Source organism: Leguminivora glycinivorella, chromosome 2 (assembly GCF_023078275.1).
Source record: "Leguminivora glycinivorella isolate SPB_JAAS2020 chromosome 2, LegGlyc_1.1, whole genome shotgun sequence".
Taxonomy (NCBI): domain Eukaryota; kingdom Metazoa; phylum Arthropoda; class Insecta; order Lepidoptera; family Tortricidae; genus Leguminivora; species Leguminivora glycinivorella.
Window position 1 is genome coordinate 28,794,257 of NC_062972.1, and position 20,322 is coordinate 28,814,578.

At 40.1% G+C, this 20,322-nt stretch overlaps 1 protein-coding gene across 4 annotated transcripts in view; it reads left to right on the forward strand.

Annotated features, from left to right (window-relative positions):
* Window positions 1-20,322, forward strand: part of LOC125237484 (anoctamin-8) — a 57,018-nt gene that overhangs the window by 27,510 nt on the left and 9,186 nt on the right. For 2 of the 4 annotated variants that reach the window (XM_048144619.1, XM_048144609.1), the window contains exons 6-19: window positions 2,795-2,911; window positions 3,798-3,904; window positions 4,496-4,599; window positions 4,898-4,979; window positions 6,042-6,194; window positions 6,847-6,964; window positions 9,147-9,202; window positions 11,138-11,212; window positions 11,685-11,817; window positions 12,124-12,281; window positions 14,088-14,285; window positions 18,409-18,540; window positions 18,970-19,101; window positions 19,502-19,647. In XM_048144619.1, coding sequence (XP_048000576.1) covers window positions 2,795-2,911; window positions 3,798-3,904; window positions 4,496-4,599; window positions 4,898-4,979; window positions 6,042-6,194; window positions 6,847-6,964; window positions 9,147-9,202; window positions 11,138-11,212; window positions 11,685-11,817; window positions 12,124-12,281; window positions 14,088-14,285; window positions 18,409-18,540; window positions 18,970-19,101; window positions 19,502-19,647 — 1,711 coding nt within the window. Of the gene's footprint in view, window positions 1-2,794; window positions 2,912-3,797; window positions 3,905-4,495; window positions 4,600-4,897; window positions 4,980-6,041; window positions 6,195-6,846; window positions 6,965-9,146; window positions 9,203-11,137; window positions 11,213-11,684; window positions 11,818-12,123; window positions 12,282-14,087; window positions 14,286-18,408; window positions 18,541-18,969; window positions 19,102-19,501; window positions 19,661-20,322 lie in introns of all 4 variants that reach the window. The other 2 variants (XM_048144602.1, XM_048144596.1) reach the window with 2 other exon arrangements.

Consider the following 20,322-nt stretch of genomic DNA (forward strand, 5'->3'; position numbering starts at 1 on the left):
TCACCGTTGTGAAACAGGCCACAGTAAAGGAAGAAAGGAAGGTTTATATTGCATGTCAGGTTGTTTTCAAGTTATACCAAAGAGGATCGAGTATTATAGTCTATAGAGAGTTACTGTCAAAGTAAAATGTGTAATCACAGTGCATAGACTGCCATCTCTCGACGCAGGCTTAAAACTTTTGAACCACAGTTTTGACAATTTGGCCCATATTCTTAGCTTGATATGTCTTAAAATGTCAAATATTAATATTAGCGCCATCTAGCCGAGCGTTCCCCAAAGGTGTAATGCCATCTAGGCCAACATAGTACCTTTTTCTATATGGTTCTGAAGTAGGTTTTTTTCTTAGACTTTATCTGTCTATATCTATACGGAGCTCGGAGTTACATATTATGTCGTTGGTTATAATAAGAAACATCAGAAATCTTGAATCATTTCGAACAAACTGTTTCAAAACTGGAGCAACAACAACCCTGTCTAAAATGTTTTACAAGTTAAATTCTTCAAGTGTTAAAATTCGCTACGTTGACGAGATGTGTTGAAAATACTTTGCTTCCCATTAAAATGTTCTAACAAGTCTAACAACCAAGAGAATTCATTAGTGATTTCCTGATTTCAACTCTGAGTCTTAGGTTGTAAAATTCGAATATCTTTGGTCCGAAAATGTTCATTAAATAATATTGCCACTTTAGCTTGAAAGGCACTCGAAATGTTCAAAAGTTACCTGCGTAGCTTTTTGACGGTTTTCATGGTACTTATTACACGTGGCGTTTTAAGCCTACTTGAGTAATGCCGCTCAGTCAAATAACTTTTCATCGGCAAATGCTGAGTGGCAACCATTTTGGGACATATTTTTAAACGTTTCTTTCTTTCTTTCTTTCAATTTTTTTATATGACCCCTTTCCAATTTGTGCACCGTGATGCACAAAAGCGTCAGTTGACATATTCTTTTTTTTATGCAATAGGAGGGAAACGAGCAGACAGGTCGCCTGCTGGTAAGCGATCATTGACGTCCATGGACACCCGAAATACTAGAAGGGTTTTAAACTCAAATAATTTTTCTTTGAACGCTTTAACCCCTAAATACATAGTATGCTTAGACACGGATATAGTATAAAAAAGAGTACTATCGTGCAGTAAGGTCACTCCTGCTCCCTGCTGAAAGTGCCGTCCACCCTTTCTCGGTTACCTCACAGTTACCTCTTGTCAAAAACGCGAACAGTCGACCAGTTATATTTCAGTCATACAAGCATAGTACGCGTTCTAAGACCAAATAAATTATTTCATAGGAAATATTTTTAATTTGTGTTTTTTTTAGGACACACTACTATTATTTAACTATAAACTGAAATGTCATATACAAAGAAAAAATGACCAAGGCCTTCAAGTGTCCGTGTGTGACATTTATTTCAGTTTATAGTACGCGTTCTCACCTACACGAGCTTAGACTGTAGGGTAAGATGGTTGACAGTGGATCACTCTATTTTTCAGAGGCCATATCTCAGGAAAGGTTTGACATATTTACATTTTGTGTGGACTTTTATATACATAATTTATTTAAGATTTATTGTGTTGTAGTTTAAAAGCTGTATTATGAGCCATGTCGGGTCACTAACGCTTTAAAAAAAAAAGGAATTTGATCCACTGTGCAACAGGGGGTGTGAACAATGAATATACCAGTGGTCCACAGTGGACCAAAGAGAATCGTATTAGAAAGACAAGGGGAAAAATAATGAAACAGAACATGTATTATTTTTTATTAAAATAGTCAATAATAAATATCAAACCTAGTAACATAGGTGTACTGACCATCTAACTAAAAGATCTAATTTCTATGAATTTTCAGTTTCGGCCACTACAAGCTGTCAACCGCCATACAATAAAACAAAAATAAATATTGGTTGTTATCTAACTTAACTTTATAATGTAAGAAAATTAGACCAATAATTATTATGCGTATATAAATAATTAACTACTCAAAATGCTTTTATGAGATCAATATTTCTGAAATTAACATTTCTGACCATACAACATAAGTAAGAGCCACATAAAAATAGTCTTCCAAGATTTTCTAATGGCAGCCAATGCTTTTTCCACTGGTTCATTTGGTATTCCGCCTTCTTTTCTACAGGTGACCCTTTTTCGCAGCAGTCTGTAACATAGCAGTGTGTACTAAATCTAACCCATTGTGTACTTGATCCATATGACCCAGTGTCAACCCACACGCCAAAAAAATTAAATAATTTAAAACAAATACAAAAAATTATTTACAGCGGAAAATGTTAAAGCACACAATAACTTTTTAATCAAGGTAGTAATAAAAACGATAACAAGATATTCAATGACACATAATTCGAAATTATACGATAAATTCCAGCTTACGTAAATATGTTGCCCGCGGAGTGATATCACGTTCACACCTGCACACGACGTTCTGTTCGCGCGGTCCCGTGGGCACTGAGCTAGTAGGTACGTGTTGGCCAGAGGTATCCATGGCGCGTAATAAATTAATAATAGTGTATTTGGATTCGTCGTAGTGTGCGTGACCTATTGTGCACCAGCGACCCACTGTCAACCACCTTACCCTATGCTAGGAACGCGCTTCTTTTATATATTTGATCGCCAGTGTCTGAGGTGTGACACGGATTCAAGAGTCAGATTCTAACCTATCGTGTTAAATGTCATGGTCACTATTACAATTATCAACTTGTCTATAAGTGCAACTGAAACTTGAGCAGTTTCATGTGTTCTGCATACCCCTATCAGGAATACAGGCGTGACTTTCTGTTTGTTGCAGTGCCGGCGTGCGTGTCCCGAGGCGTGGTTCAGGGCATGTTCCCACTGCACGAGCGAGGAGCCCTAGAGAACCTGAGACGCAAATGGGTGAAGACGCTCTTCGCGCCGCAGCCTTTAGGTGAGTCATTACACTAAATTAAAGCTCTCAGCTATCGAACTCTCTCGTTGTACATTAAAAAAATCCTTTGCATACCTACATACCCTTCAACAGCATAGCATAGCGCCACAGTATAATAAACTGTACTATCGTACAGTATGGCCGCTCCATGTGCCGCCCACCCGCTCTCAGTTACCTCACAGTTACCACCTGTCAAGAACGCGACCAGTCGACCTGTCATATCATATCTCACTCCTACAAGCGTGGTACGCGTTCGCCTACACGAGCTTAGATTGCACACAGTCACACGTAGGACTATGAACGCGCTTCTTTCATATATTTGATCGCCATTGTCCGGGAATGTTCAGGAATCAAAATTTTTAATGTGTGGTAGCAACCCCTAAAATGTAACAAAAAATTCTGAAAAAAAAATACAACCATTGTTTTGTGGCAGACAACATTTTTAGGGAGTGCAACATAGAACATGAACACCAAACACATGAAAGTGAAGTTTCGTCCTAGACTTGAGGTTGTTGCACATTCCGCTGGTCATCAAGGCATATGTATTTATAACCGGTTGCCTACTGAACTCAAAACAATTACAGATTGCTCTTTATTTAATAGATAATTAAAAAAGTTCTTATTGAGAAGTTGTTTCTACACCGTAGACGAAATTTTTTATAATGTATAGTAGGTATCTAGATTTAGCATTTTTATCGTACCATCATATTTAGTTTTAAGGTTTCAAACACAATACCTGTATTGTTTCTTGAATAAATATATGAGTATGAGTAGAAAATTATAAATGTGATAAAGTAAGAAGCACCATATTACTCACCTAACCCGATCCTTACATGGCGACCCTGGCAAACCTGCTAAAGTTGTTGAAATGTCGTTTGTCTTGCAGATGAAATAAGCGAGTACTTCGGAGTGAAGATAGCGATGTATTTCGCTTGGCTGGGGCACTATACACGCTCGCTGACTGTACCTGCTATAGTCGGTTTTGTGTTTTGGGTGAGTGATCCTATTATTACTCCTATTTTACGAAGCTTCAGGTTTAAATTTCATACGCGTGTTTAGTTTCGTTTGCAGACTTTTTGAATAAGACAGTTGCGACAGTTGCGACCAATAGGCGAGACGACTAAAAAAAAGTAATTAGTCCGTCAGTTACATTATCAAAGAATTTTAGACACGTATTTTTTCTTTTTTCTCGTAAACGAAAGATGACGACGGTACTGTGCGTTGAAGTTTCGCGTGACGTCACGCCTAGGTACAATTTTTACTTAGAAGTGACGTCACAATCCCCCACTCCGGAACTTTGATGCTCTATATCTTTGTATTTTTTCATTAATTAGAAAAAGCCATTTTTTTTTACGTAGTCGTCATACCTATTCAAAGAATTGATTCAAAACTGCGATTTATTTCACTGTTTTCGAATACTTGTGACGCAGAGACCGAAAAAGAGTCTTAGTCTTTGACACGTGCCATTTCTGCTTTTACAAATGCATGAAACTACGAGTAACATCATGAAATGTCGATTTCTCCCTCGTTTTTGTGTGAAACCTTATGTTGATGTGATGTGTATTAAATTTCTTTCGTTTTCAGATTTGGTTGGGCACAGCCAATGAGAATTGGAAGGATATCGCCCACGTTTTATTCTCTTTGTTTAACGTATTGTGGGCTTGCGTTTATTTGGAGACTTGGAAGAGGTAATATGTCGATTATCATCAATCATCATCATCATAATGATTTGCTATTTTATTTAGGCCTGCGATACACATGCCTGTACCTTGCACAAGTGGCTTGCCAGCCAAGAACAAAATACTTGCATGCTAGTCCATTTGCCAGTGATTTTGTATGCGGCTGGCATGCCAGTTATAAAAATTCAACCTATGATATTAATCAACCTTTTTGCTGAATGGCATAGTTTCATAGTTTGTTTGTTTATCAATAAAATATGATTTGACTGACTACTACTACTATTACTGATAATTTGTATGTTTTTAGGTATTCTAATGCGCTGGCGTATAAATGGGGAACATTGGATCAGAGATCTGAACTTTTAGTAGAACCAAGACCTTTATTTCAGGTAAATATTATAAAGATAATATACAGGGTAGGGATAGGCTTTTCAATATAATCAACTTTTAAGTTTAGTAAGGATGTTACCATTGTTACCATACCAAACGGTCGATTTGTCTAGTTACGAGTAAAAACTATAGATCAACATCAAATAGGTATCTCATAGGTAAGCGTGCTCCACCGTAGACCGCATCATCACTTACCTATTCAAACTAAATTTAAAAGAAAAAGAAAGAAAGATCAACTGTGTGCGTAGCTGAATGCACAAACGCTCACGAAACGCTCACGATAATATCTCTTTCGTAGCTATCTATCTCTATCGCTCTTGCGTATTGGCGCGACAGAGCCAGACTACCTTTCGCGGCGCTTCGTTTTCGTTTCGCGTCGTAGAAATGCCATTCGGCTGCGGCACCAGTTTAGTGATCGACAGTAATATTTCCAAAAGGAAGACCGCAAAAGGAGTGAGAAGAGCGTGTCAGATATTTATGCAGCCTTCTTTTTGTACGATGTTATTGCCGGTGACACTTCCATATTGTGGTATTGGTGTGATAACAACCTTAAAAGTCCTCTGGTTTTAAAATATTCTCATATAGCTTTTGCCCGCGGCTTCGGTCGCGTTAGAAAGAGACAAAAAGTAGCCTATGTCACTCTCCATCCCTTCAACTATCTCCACCTAAAAAATCACGTCAATTCGTCACTCCGTTTTGCCGTGAAAGACTGACAAACAAACAGACACACACACTTTCCCATTTATAATATTAGTTTTAGTATGGATTTCTAATCATGGTTCCTTATTTCATTGTAGGAATCTTTTTTTACAACTAGGGAACAAATCAAATTATTTTATTGAATATTTTTTGATTTGTTCTTTTTCCAAGTAGTCACAATACTATATATAAGTTATAAATTGAAATAGATATCATACACGAAAGAAAAAACGGCAAGGCCCACTGGTGGCCGAGCCGGGAATCGAACCCGGGTCTTCAGCTTACGCGGCTAACGTCTTTACCACTAGACCACACGCCCGAATTTTTGGAATCTTTCTTTACCTAAAATGTTTCTTCACCAGGGAGAAATGACTATAAGTTCAGTAACAGGGCGGCCAGAACCCGAATACCCGGCTTGGAAACGTCGTCTATGGCGGCATGGTGTTTCATTTCCAGTCACACTGTTGTGCCTAGTGGTCGCTACTGTCATCACTTTCACACTGTTACACATGCAGGTATGTTAGAGAGAGAGGTAACAGGGCCAGAACTCTCTCTCACTCTCACACTTAGTTCAGAGAGACAAGAAGACTTTGGTAGTCATCACAAACCTTTAGCACATTCAGTGCTGCTGATCCGATATCGGGTTCTCTACGCTACATGCCCATTTTCCGCATTGGAACTAAGGGCCAGTTGCATCAACCACATTTGACAGATAAGCCGTCTGTCACCGTTAAAGCGTTCGTTAAATTTTATTGTATGGGAAGTTCCATAGTCGTTTGCTGCGTCACGATGATGTGTCTGTCAAATTTAATGTGGTTGATGCAACTGGCCCTAAGTGTGTTGAGTCTAAAGAAAGTTTGTCTCCTTATGTCTGTTCTACCGTTTGCATAATGATGTGCGCTGAAGTTTTTTTTTGACGACCGGTCTGGCCTAGTGCGTAGTGTCCCTGCCTGCTACGCCGCGGTCCCGGGTTCGAATCCCGGTAAGGGCATTTATTTGTGTGTTGGGCACAGATATTTGTTCCTGAGTCATGGATGTTTTCTATGTATGTTGTATAAGTATTTGTATGTTATATATATCGTCGTCTGAGTACCTGCAACACAAGCCTTCTTGAGCTTACCGTGGGACTCAGTCAATCTGTGTAAGAATGGCCTTTTTTTTTTGTAGGATTGGTGGGAAAACAAAATAGGTTATTTTAATTTCGTGCCCCGGGCATTCTTGGCCATCATAATATTTTTGGAGGAGGAAGCTTACGCCCGGATAGCCAGGTGGCTCAACGACAAAGGTACGATGAAATACTTTTCTAGTGTGTTTTCTTTTTTGTGCATAGATAAAGAAAACCTGAGACAAGTAAAGTAGAGCAAAATATTAAAGCTATTTGTAATGGGAATTAAATACTATGTCAGACTCGTGTTCAGATTTTTTTTGTCTTAATAACGCGATAACTGTAAGATAACTCTTAGATGCCAATTTCTTAGAGAAATTGATTGTATTAATAGACCTAAAGAACCGTCCCTTAAACTTAACGGAATTCAATAAAAACACGTTGTATACCTACGGATTACACTGTCGTCAAAGTAATGGCTATATTTTGCAAAACTTTTACTTGTCTAAGTACAGTCACAGTCACCATCGAATATATTGTAGTGGCCAAGGCTCTGAATAACTCTGAACTCGCCTTGACAATAGATTGCGTGTTCAGATGTTTTTAGTATGGCAATTGGCAACTATACATATTCGATTGTTGAGGTATTTTCCCGGAGCTGTAAGTTCACATTTTTGACACATTTGTTTTGAAGTATGTTGCGATGTGGCTAAGACGTATCGTTTGCCAAAGCGATTATTTACGAATTGGTTGAATCGATTAGGCCCTATTTACAAGGAGGTGCTTAAACAAATATACGATTTCTATCAACTTACTGAAATGACTCTGCCGCAGCACTAATTTAAAAATAAAAATGAATGATAAATGACATAATAAATAAATGCTGAGTGATAAATTAATATCGTAAAATACTAACTAACGAAGATCCGCAAAAATATGTTTAAAGTAAGCGAAATATTGTTTTTAAATACTTTATTTTTTTATATTATTATAAGATTTTATTTAAAATTTCATTAGGTTGCGCGAGTTTACGTTTTGTGGACGCTGTCATGTGTCAAAAAGAGGAACTTACAGCCCGGGACAATAGGAGATGATTATGTATTAGTATCCACAATAATTATGGGGATAGCAAACACATCTCATCATAAGGTGAAAATACTAGTGTTCGACACTAAACCCAATAGATGACACCCTTCTGTCACTTTTATTGACACTGACAGGATTGAAAGTGGCAACTACTGGTATACGGTCGAGCATAGGCAGTCGCTATAGTTGAACCAAACCAACTATCAACCATAGATTAGTCATGCAAGGAAATCTCATACAAGTAACCGTTTTTGCATTTTATTTGGCCATCTTTACGTTATTATTGGGCTTGGAAAAAATCTGAAGCACTAATTCTAGATGTTTCGCTATGAAACAATGATGCCATTTCACTAGCTTCAAAGCAAAAATTATTTCAATTTCAATTTCAATTTATTTAATAAAATATAAAAATGTAACATTACAGGAGACCTAAATCATTACATTTCTTAAAGTAAAGTAGTTCTTAAAGTAAAGTTCTTAAAGTATTATGGAATCATTATCTGATCATCATCCTCCTTGCGTTATCCTTGCTACGGCTCGTGGCAGCCTGGGGTCCGCCTTGACAACTAATCACAATATTTGGCGTAGACACTAGTTTTACGAAAGCGACTGCCATATAACGTTCCAACCCGAAGGGTAACTAGGCCTTATTGGGATTAGTCCTGTTTCCTCACTGTGTTTTCCTTCAATATAAGTATATCGTCGCCTAGCACCCACAGTACAAGCTTTGCTTAGTTCGGGGCTAGGTTGATCTGTGTAAGGTGTCCCCCAATATTTATATTTTTATATTTTATTATCTTATATTAGTAAAAGAAGTGTGGATATTCATACATAATTATCATCTGCTGTTTGGTTTTCGTGTGGAATTCATTTGAAAGTGTGGAATTGTTCGATTTTATCTCAAACTTAGTGTGATATTTGTGATATTACCTTTCTTTACCTTATAGATTAATGTACCCTATAGAATTAAAATTTTGTGCATGTTATTGAACTATACTTTGTCTACGATTCTCATTTCTTTTAAATTCAGTATAGCTATTACAAAATTAGCACCACTTTTCAATAGACTATGTATCTTAAATTTTATTCTAAGTAGTTTAACTACATTATGTACCTAAATTCATAGTTTTTAGTATTATAGGAAGTAATGTACAAATAGAGGGAAACTTACAGCGTAAAATTTTCTTTTTATTGCTTACCAAATGGGACTGGACGTCAAAAAAAAAACAAAAAAAAAATGGTAACACTGAAATGACATCCCGATTTTTTTGAACAGAAAACTATCGTCTCGAGACAAAGTATGAGAACCATCTGATTGTGAAAATAGCATTGGTTTGTATTTAAACGCTGTAATAAACGCCATGCTAAAGACGAGCTAAATCACCACGCTTTGCTTGACGTAGGCGAAGGTTATTAACAGATATATCATTTATGCACAGGGTCTCTGGCAGCACGCGGTTGTTGCATGTACTGGCCGAGTTTTGATTTGTATTTTGTTGTCTATTCAAATGCCCTGTGCTGATCACCACACCTTTTTTCCCATGGGTTCCGTACAAGTTGATTGACATGTACAGTTTGAGCTCTTTCTAACGGGTATTACTTGACCTAGTAATTTGACATTTACAGTTTGCCCCCCCTTCCATTTTGGCCATTTTCTATAATTACTATTACTAAATTAAAAAAAAATACTTTCAACTTGTAGAGGTTAACAATATCCCATCAAAAACATAAATGTGAAATGAAAGCCAAGTTCAATAATAATACATATGCCTCTGTTGTTAACTTCAACGAAAAAAAAAGTGAAATCTAAATGAGTGCCAAGTTCAATGGTCCGTCCTGAAATTTATTTATAACAAGATAAAATATCATTTCTTCATATTACTTAGGATAATCTATTATAGTCTGAGGTCTGACTTGGCGAGTTCTCATATACGAATTATTATGTTCGATGGCTAGTTTCTGCCAGCAAGCCCAATTTTGGAATAATATAAAACCGCCTTCAAAAATAAGCGCGTTACAAAACACGGAGAAACTAAAAAGCAAAAAATAATAAACCTTTGAATTCAGATTTCTTATCGGATTGCAATAATCTAAACATCCAAATTATAAACAAATCAATTATTTTTGTAGTCGGTACCAGACCTGTTCGTCGCCTTGCTATTTTCTGTTTGCCCCCCCACCCAACCATACGCAGGCTGGCCCCGACTCCAAAAATAATTGATTTGTTTATAATTTGGATGTTTAGATTATTGCAATCCGATAAGAAATCTGAATTCAAAGGTTTATTATTTTTTGCTTTTTAGTTTCTCCGTATTTTGTAACGCGCTTATTTTTGAAGGCGGTTTTATTTTTTGTTAAAAAGTTTATTTATTTGTTGATTTTTAGTGGTCCCTATTGATATTATATATATCAGTCCGAATATATGTACAGTAGTGAAAGAATTATTCTTTAACTCCTAACCATTGAGGAGTTGACCTTCCATCATCAGCTCAGCCACATAAAATTATTACCATCAGGCGTAAATACTGGTGTACCTTTGAAAAATACACTAAGAACATTACTTGTGCCTATAACATTTGAAGAGTTCCCTCGATTTCTCCAAGATCCCATCATCAGACCCCGACTTGGTGCCAATGGCACCATCTCGGGGTTATACCTGACCGATTAAAAAAAAATTTTGAAAATCGGTCCATGATTCTCTGAGATATCGAGTAACATACATACAAAAAAAAAAAAACATTCAGTCGAATTGAGAACCTCCTCCTTTTTTTGAAGTCGGTTAATAACATACATACAAAAAAAAACATTCAGTCGAATTGAGAACCTCCTCCTTTTTTTGAAGTCGGTTAAAAATAAGAAGTAACAAGTTTAGAACTTGCGAGGGCCATAATATAATTTGTATTTGTATAGGAGTAAAAGAGCACCTGGGCATGAGCAAGTAAATAATAAGAAAAGTATGGGAAAAACCATAGAACACAGTAACGATCTTCATCATAACAATTATGTAACTATTGAAAACCGTGAAAATGCTGCTGCGTTTTTCACAATCAAAACTGGGCCAAAAACATCTTTTAAACGCTTACTAAATCTGGCATGCAAATTATAATCGGTAAATATAGCTTTGTAAACTATTTAAAATTGTACATTGACTAGATTTCACATTATTTTTCATTTAGAAACCACAGAAAACATCAATACACGCGTGGTACGCTTTTACAGTGTATGAATATTTTTGACTGTTTTTAAATTATTTGTCTTTCATTTCAGTTCCAATTTGTAAACTCGTTCATGAGTTTGTTCTACATTGCGTTTTATCTGCAGGATATGGATAAATTAAAAGAGGTAAATTACAAATTGTACAAGATTGAGATGATTATATGTCATATTTCATAACGATTGAACCCTTATAAAGTGAATAGGGTTTTAGTCTTTTTAGTATCGGGAGAAACTCATACTCATACTCATCTTGGGATGAATCTCATATAGGCAAAAGAATGTTAGAGGAATGTTGAGGGATGGAGCGCGAGGGTTAAACCCAAACAACGATGGATGGATCGTGTGAAAGAGGCTATGAGAGAGAAAGAAGGATGTGAGTGCTGAGATGACGAAAGATAGAGAGGAATGGTAGAGGAACTTATCCCACATAACCTGGGATAAGGGTAGGAATAGGAACTAGGAAGCAGAAAAAGAGGAGTATCGGAAAAAACTGAACAAATGTTGGGATTTAACCAATCGCTAATTTCTAAGGTTCTTATGGAAGTGTATATTGTTTATAAGTTTTATATTAATTCTGAAAGTATTTTACATATTTCAGCAACTGGCAGTTTTGCTAATAACGAGACAAATCATAGGCAACCTGAAAGAGTCGGCATTGCCTTATTTGATCGAGAACCTGAGGTTGGCCAAAATCTGCGTCGATGTGTTTGGAGCGCTCAGTCCTACAAAAAGTAAGTGTCAAAAAGTAATGAAAAAAATTGATTATTTGAATTTCAGATATATAAATCTGGCGTGGAAATTATCACAGTCACGAGTGGGACTTGAACCCCAGTTCTTCCAATCGGAGCTACCGAGACTCCAACTAACACTTAGATCCTTGCGTTTATTTAAGACATTCAATTTCTGCCCAAGTCAGTGATTTTTTTCACTTAAATTTATATCTATATACTTATTTATATCTCTATTTGAATTAATTTACTGGTTTTGCATATTAAACGTGCAATTGTTATATTTAGCTATATGCTTGATCGTTTCAGCACCAACAGCGGCTCAAATAACCGAGTTGTTCGACAGTAAAAAGACAGACACACCAACACCGAGCCATGTCGCTAACGGTGAGGAGAGACGGGATTCTGAGACCAGCGTCGGTCAGAAAGTCATACATCAAGCAGAGCTAGAGTCGCAGCTGTTTAAGGTACGCGTTCAGTTTACATTTACTTTATGTCAGCAACAACAGGGGGAGCCTTGAGACTAAACTGCAAGTTCATATTATAAAGAAATAATAACCGTTGGACCCTCTTAGTTAAAGGTTACTCGGTCGATTAGGCGAATTTGGCACATTTATATAGTGCGATTAAGTGTATTAGGGCCACTTGCATCAAAATGGAGGGTTGACCCGAGGGTTAACCCACCATTTTATATGGAATTTGACAGATGTCAGCCCACTAATCCTGAGTTAAGTGGTTGGTGCAAGTGGGCCTAAGAGATTACATATCATTGTAGACTGATATCATTGTAGCTGCTTTATCATAGCAGCTTCAACTGTTTCTAGTCTAAAGGAGTCTTCATTTAGTACCTTTTTTAGGGTTCCGTAGTCAACTAGGAACCCTTATAGTTTCGCCATGTCTGTCTGTCCGTCCGTCCGTCCGTCCGTCCGCGGATAATCTCAGTAACCGTTAGCACTAGAAAGCTGAAATTTGGTGCCAATATGTATATCAATCACGCCAACAAAGTGCAAAAATAATAAATGGAAAAAAATGTTTTATTAGGGTACCCCCCCTACATGTAAAGTGGGGGCTGATATTTTTTTTCATTCCAACCCCAACGTGTGATATATTGTTGGATAGGTATTTAAAAATGAATAAGGGTTTACTAACGGCCTGGCCACGGACTTGGTCTAAGCGGCGAGCGGGGCGGCGCGCGGCGCGGTAGGGAAGCGCGGAGCGAGGAGCATGCCACGTACTTCGCAGTCGCGGCAGCGGCATCGAGCGGAGGGGACGGATTTAAAATGGTGTTATCCAAAATTGCTCGTCTGTTTCTCGAAAGCAGCACATATTTCAGGCAGGATATTTTAAATCTGAGAGAAGGAGTACACGAAACTAACAGACGTACACATGGCGAATTTACAATTTTGTATGAAGAACACAGAAAGTACCCGGAGAAATTTTACGAGTACACCAGAATGAGCATCGAACCCTTCGATTACATATCTCAATACTAAAACAACTATAAAATTCTCAGTATCAAATATTTAAAAACACTACTCTCTGTATATAATAATTAATGGCACTTACTAGTATGAAAAACAGCCTTTTGGTAACGTCAAAATCACATTCAAAAATGTATACCTAATCATAAGTTACCCATCTAATATTTCCGGGAGCGCTTCCGCGAGTCCATTTCGCGAGCGAATCGTCTAATATTTTTTGGTCGGAAGCGAACCGCCCGATACGTGCCGCTAATATCGCTGGTCGCGCCGCTGTAAGTCGTGGCGTCGTCCACTAGCCCGGTACGTTTGTTTCCCCCGCGCGTCGCACCGCGCGCCGCTGCCGCCCGCCGCTCGACAAAATTCGCGCGCGTTGTCGCCAGCGGCGGCGGTTCGTGGCATCCTAAATGCGTTTTTAGGCTTTTGTTTCTCCCGCTCACCGCTCGCCGCTGCCGCTGCCGCAATTCGCGCGTGTCCGTGGCCAGGCCGTAAGATCGTTTTTTGATAATATTAATATTTTCGGAAATAATCGCTCCTAAAGGAAAAAAAAGTGCGCCCCCCCCTCTAACTTTTGAACCATATGTTTAAAAAATATGAAAAAAATCCCAAAAGTAGAACTTTATAAAGACTTTCTAGGAAAATTGTTTTGAACTTGATAGGTTCAGCAGTTTTTGAGAAAAATACGGAAAACTACGGAACCCTATACTGAGCGTGGCCCGACACACTCTTGGCCGGTTTTTTAATTTATAAAACACCGTATGTCCCAGCTTTTTATTTTACTCTTTTTATTTCCAGTACGAAGGCACGTTCGCGGAGTACCTTGAAATGCTAACGCAGCTCGGTCACGTCGTGCTATTCTCCTCTGCATTCCCATTGGCAGCGTTATGCGCTCAACTCAACAACGCGGCTGAAATCCGCGCTGACGCCTTCAAACTGTGCCACGTCGCTCAGCGGCCGTTTGGCGAGAGAGTTAGCAGCATTGGAAGCTGGCAGGTGAGTACTGAGTACTGTCTCACTCTACAAACTAACTCATGCTGTCGTGAGTTTCCGCTGGCAGCGTTATGCGCTCGACTCAACAACGCTGCAGAGGTCACTGTGTTGACGCCTTCAAACCATTGCCACGTCCCGCAGCGGCTGTTTGGGAAGAGACTAAAGAATTCTGTTATTCTCCGCGACATTCCCGCTGCTCTGCAACAGCCGTTCCTCGCCACGTGACGCAGCGGTCGTTTGGCGAACGGATCGGCAGCATCTCCAGATAAAAGCGGATTCTTTCGTTCTTCTGGTATTGCGAGATCCCGCGCCGTTTTCCTTGTATGCAAAGTCTGCTGCGGGGCGCAAGCGGCGATTTTATTGTCAACTGACCATCATTTGTCCGTCATCACTTTAAGCTATAACCACAGAATATATAATAGTACAAGTACAGAAGGCTCACTCCTTTGATATTCACAAAATGCCGCCATTCTAAATTCTTACCTACGGAAACAAACGGACCGAGCGCGAGCAGCCTTCTTCTTCTTCCTTCTTCTTCCTGCCCTTAATCCCAACTTCATTTGGGGTCGGGCCTTCTTGTGCATTTGCGCCAGGCCGGTCTGTCCCGGGTTGTCAACGGCGGGATATTGTGGGTTTTTAGGTCCCTTTCGACGGTGTACCACCAAGTTGAAGGTCGTCTGCCTCTACCTCTCGCTTGCTGCGTGCTATTAATGTTCAGCACAGTTTTTACGGAATAGCTATCGTCTCGCCTCATGACGTGTCCGTACCATCTTAGTCGTCCCTCCTTGACCTTCTCTGCTATCGGAGCAACTTTAAAGGAACCTCGTACATATTCGTTTCGTACTTTATCCAAGCGCGTCACGCCACCCGCCCAGCGAAGCATTTTCATCTCCGCTGTGTGGAGCTTCTGTTCGTGCTTCTTCAAAGTTGCCCAGCATTCAGAGCCATAAGTCATAGCAGGTCTGACGGCTGCCTTATATACTTTGCCTTTAGTTGTGATGGGCATTCGGGTATCACATAATATGCCGGACAGCGTTCTCCATTTAAGCCAGGCCGTATTAACTCGATGGTCTACATCTTCATCGATCTTTGCGTCATCTGTCAGCATAGAGCCGAGGTATTTAAAACGTGACTTTTTTGGGATGCTATTACCGTCTACTATAAGATTACAGCCAACCTGCTCAGTTCCACCAAAGTCGCACTCCATAAATTCTGTTTTAGTGCGGCTTACTCTTAGACCATGTTTTTCAATTTCAGCCACCCATATGTCCAGAACTTTTTGGAGTTCCGGTGCGTTGTTCTCCACGAGCACTATATCGTCTGCATACAGTAAGCTCCATGGGATTTCTTTTTGGATGCTTCTTGTGATATAGTCCATACTCAGGTTAAATAGTAATGGGCTTAAAGCCGATCCCTGATGTACTCCTACTTCTACTTTAAACGGCTGAGTTGTACCAGCGGTGCTACGGATCTGGGTGGTGACGTCCTGGTACATGTCTCGGATCAAGTCAATGTAAACTTCGGGAACTTTCTGTGATCGCAGCGATTGAAATACTAGCTTCCTTGGTACCCTATCGAAAGCCTTCTCGAGGTCGATAAACACCATATACAGATTTTCTCTCCTTATTTTATATTTGTCCATAAGTATTCTTAAAGTCTGTATAGCCTCTATGGTGGATCTTCCTGCAGTAAAGCCGAATTGGTTTTAGCAATCGCTGTTAACCGTGCTCCAATAACTCTTTCCCACAGCTTTAGGGTATGCGATGTTAACTTTATACCCCTGTAGTTGTTACAATTAGCGACGTCTCCTTTATTTTTGTATATGGGGCAAAGATAGCTCCTACGCCAAGAGTGTGGTATTTGTCTCTGAATTAATATTCTATTGAAGAGATCTGTGAGCCAGGGTAATGCATCCTCTCCCAATATCTTCCAGATGTCAGCCGGAACATTATCAGGTCCAACGGATTTGTGGCACTTCATTCGACGCAATGCGTGTTTTATTTCTGTTGGTGATATACAGCATATAGGTCCCTCACAAGGTGGTAGTTGGGGTAAGGGCTCACTAGCATACTCTTCGTTGAGAAGTGTTTCATAATATTGTTTCCATCTACGGTTTATTGATGCATTATCTGTCAGTAATATACCTTGATCGTTCTTGATGTATTTATTACATTTGATATCCAGTGATGATTTGTGGCGTTGTTTTGCAATTTTGAATATGGTAGTTTCATCAGGAGCACTTTCTAGTTTTTCATAGAACTTTTGGTTGGACATTGCTCTTGTTTGCGCGACTGCACTTTTTGTAATGGTTTTTAACGTTTTGTAGGCCTCCCGGTCTTCATCTAACCCAGATTTTTGCCAAAGTTTGAACGCATCGCGTTTAGCTTTGACTAATTCTTTTATATCGCTATTCCACCATGAAGTGTCTTTTGCCATAACAAGGCCACCTTTGGATACCCCGAGGGACTTTCTTGCCGTTTCCTGGCAATATGCTTCAAAATCTGTCCACATTTTGTGCACCGGCTTTTCCAAGTCATCGATATCTCTTTTTAGGTAGGCTCTCATATATTCGATAAAATGTTTTCCGTTGGCGCTGTGTATATTCTTCCACTTTATTCGCTCGGTTTTGTCTACGTGGGTCTTGACTGGTTTCGGAAGTTCCATGACTGCTACTAATAGTCTGTGCTGCGCTGTTAAAGCTTCCCCTGGGATGACTTTGCAATCACGGTACCATTTTATCGTTGATTTTGGGGCCAACATGTAATCGATTTGTGTTGCAGCTCTTCCGCTTTTATAAGTGATAAGGTGCTCCTCCTTTTTCTTAAATAAAGTATTAATAATTTTATAGTTAAATTTACTAGCAAAGTTCAGAATGTCTACTCCCTCTTGGTTTTGTTTTCCATATCCGTACCCTCCATGTGCGTCTAGGTGTGCATCGTTTCTGGCTCCCACATGCCCATTCAAGTCACCTCCGATATGAACCGTCTCTTCCACTGGCACATTAAGCACAATCTCGTCGAACTCTTCCCAGAAGGTCTCTTTTTCCTTAGATGTACATCCGGTCTGTGGTGCATATGCCGAGATTATGTTCAGGGCCGGCTGATTATCCATTGCTAACTTTATTGCAATAAGGCGATCGCTTTTCCGTTCTACACTGATGATTCTTTGTTTGAGGTTTTTGTCGAGTGCTATTGCAACTCCGTTGCGTTTTGCTACGGTTCCGTGGTAAATAAGCTGGTATCCATGTCCAATGTCACGGGACTTTGAACCCTGCCATTTGGTTTCCTGAATGCAACATATATTTTTGTCTCTGTCATAAAGTATTCGGCTCAATTCTGCACTGCGTCCGGTCATAGAACCTACATTCCATGTCCCGAGCCTTAAACGAGTGCACTTCTTGGTGGTTTTTGGCGAACTTTTGTCCTTGTCTTTTACGTCGCTTCGGGGGGACGCCCTAGTATATTCGCATCTTATGTTCGCATTTGTTGCATTCACGTCGCTTGCGGGGGACGCCCTAGCCATTATCGTTTTCCCTTTTGTTGTCTTTATCATTGCACAAGAAGAAAATATTGGTTATAAGTTTTACGGCCGGTTACCACCTGACGCCAAGACCGTCGCCTTCTCAAGGCGTGGGAGCCACCGTTGACTCAGTTCGAGTTCGTCCGCTGCCATCCCTTCTGTAAGCCTGGCCAAGCCTACAGCACTATCATGACCTTCTCTTCGGATATTTCGAAGCAGCTCGTGACAGGGGTTTGTTACGGAGTGTCCTTCTCCGGCCTGTTTGGCCCGCGGGAGGTATTTTATTTCCCTCCTACCCGGCATATCTGCCGAGCGTTCCCCTATCCGCCGCCCGGGGAGCGCGAGCAGCCGACATTGAATATTATTGCGCCGCAAGAAGGTCGTCACCACTGAATGGGCCGCGAACTCGCGGCCCCCGCCATGTACTTGTAGCGCGGCAATAGAATCGCGAAGTGAGCCGCCCCTGCTATAACACTTGTTCAAAGTGATCCTGGCATACAAAAGGAATTCCTCCCACTAACATGTGCACCAAGATACATTTTCGGTGGCTACTCTTTTTAGATATTATCTAAATGTTTTTTCTAAAGAAATTCTGTGTATTTTCCAGAGTGCAATGGAAGCGATGGTTGCTGTGGCCGTGTTAGTGAACTGCGCTCTGATTGGCTTGTCGGGACCCGTTCACAGGCTGCTACCAGATGCTACGCCAGCTCAAACCATACTGGTCATCGTGGCGCTTGAGGTATGACAAAAAAACAGCATTTTTGAAGTGAAACTTCTAATGCGACTTCCAACTCGAGTTTTGAAAAAAATGCTAGACCGATGCCAGAATATGCCAATTTTTAAGTGAAACTCTTGACATAAACTTTTCTGTATTTTTCATCGCTTGTTTTTCCAATAATTAGAGCAAGTAGCAATGTAAAGTATTTAAAACAGTAAAAATATGATAGTAACTGAACGCAAAAACGTGACAGTCACTTGACAGAATGTTTTTAAAGTTATGTTACGAAGTTTCACTTCTTTCGCGCGGATGGGACTCCACGCACAATTTTTTTGACATTGATTTGAAAATGTTCCCAGTTAATGATTTTTTTTGTCTGTAACTGAATATTTTTTTAACCGACTTCAAAAAAAGGAGGAGGTTCTCAATTAGACTGATTTTTTTTTCCAGCATCTGATCCTCGTGATAGTATTGGCCCTACGACTCGCGATCCCGGAAATCCCCGGCTGGCTCGCTACAGAGATGGCTAAAGTGGAGTTTCAGCGACGAGAGGCTATTAAAAACGCCCACGCACCGCTCATGGTAACTACAATTTTTAACGTGTATCCTACCGACTGCGCCAATAACAATTGATAAGAAAAATGTAGTTGACTTGCTACGTTGACGCCAAAGTGGCGTTCTAGCGTCGAGAGACTATTAAAAATACACACGCACCGCTTATGTTAATTTTGCCTTTGTGCTTGTATCCTAGCAGACTGCGCCAATAAGAAAACTCTGCTTTACTTGCGGAGTTGTGTCCAGAGTGTAGAGAAACCATTTAAACGTATACTGCGCCAATGGTTCAATGTACTAATCCTTTAATAGTTTATTTAAACTGTCATAAAAATTTGCCGCTATCTTTCTACATTGTGGCCAGCCAGTTGTAGCGTGGACAGCCGATTCAGTTTCAAATGTATTCTAATTTTAAACTATCAATTCCCAGTCGGAATGTCCGTCAGTCGACGACGTGCGCCCCTCGTCCCGCAACACGCCTCGCACCATCACTCCAACCACGCCCAAACAGCAGGAAAAACCGCCCGAGAAGAAGAAGATCAACATCGGCAAGATACCTGAGATCCCGCCCTTCAGGTCAGATCTGTGAGTGAGTTGAATGGGAATGATTGAATGAATTAGAATAGAGAATGTAACACTCCCGCCAGTCGAGCAACAGGCCAAGCCTGGTTGAATGACTTAGCTTAGAGTATGTAGTCGGAATGTGCTCCCACCAGTAGAGACCACCGGAGTAGATCAACACCGGCAAGATACCCGAGATCCCGCCCTTCAGGTCAGACCTGTGAGTGAGTTGAATGAGAATGATTGAATGACTTAGGCACTGGTCCCACCGCGAGCTAGTAAGCTGTGAGCTATCGGCTATAAAAACGAACAAAATATAAGCACTCCAGTGCAAATAAAAGAGACACGGCGATATTGATAGCTCACCGCTGGGCGAGTAACTATAAACATCGCCGTGTCTATTTTATTTACGCGGGATTACTTATCTTTTGTTCGTTTTTATAGCCGATAGCTCATAGTTTACTAGCTCGCGGTGGGACCAGTGCCTTAGAGTAGACAATGTAACACTCCCGCCAGCCGAGCAACAGGCCAAGGCTGGTTGAATGACTTAGCTTAGAGTATATGCTCCCACCAGTAGAAACCATCGGAGTAGATCAACATCGGGAAGATACCCGAGATCCCGCCCTTCAGATCAGACCTGTGAGTGAGTTGAATGGGAATGATTGAATGAATAAGCGTAGAAAATGTAAC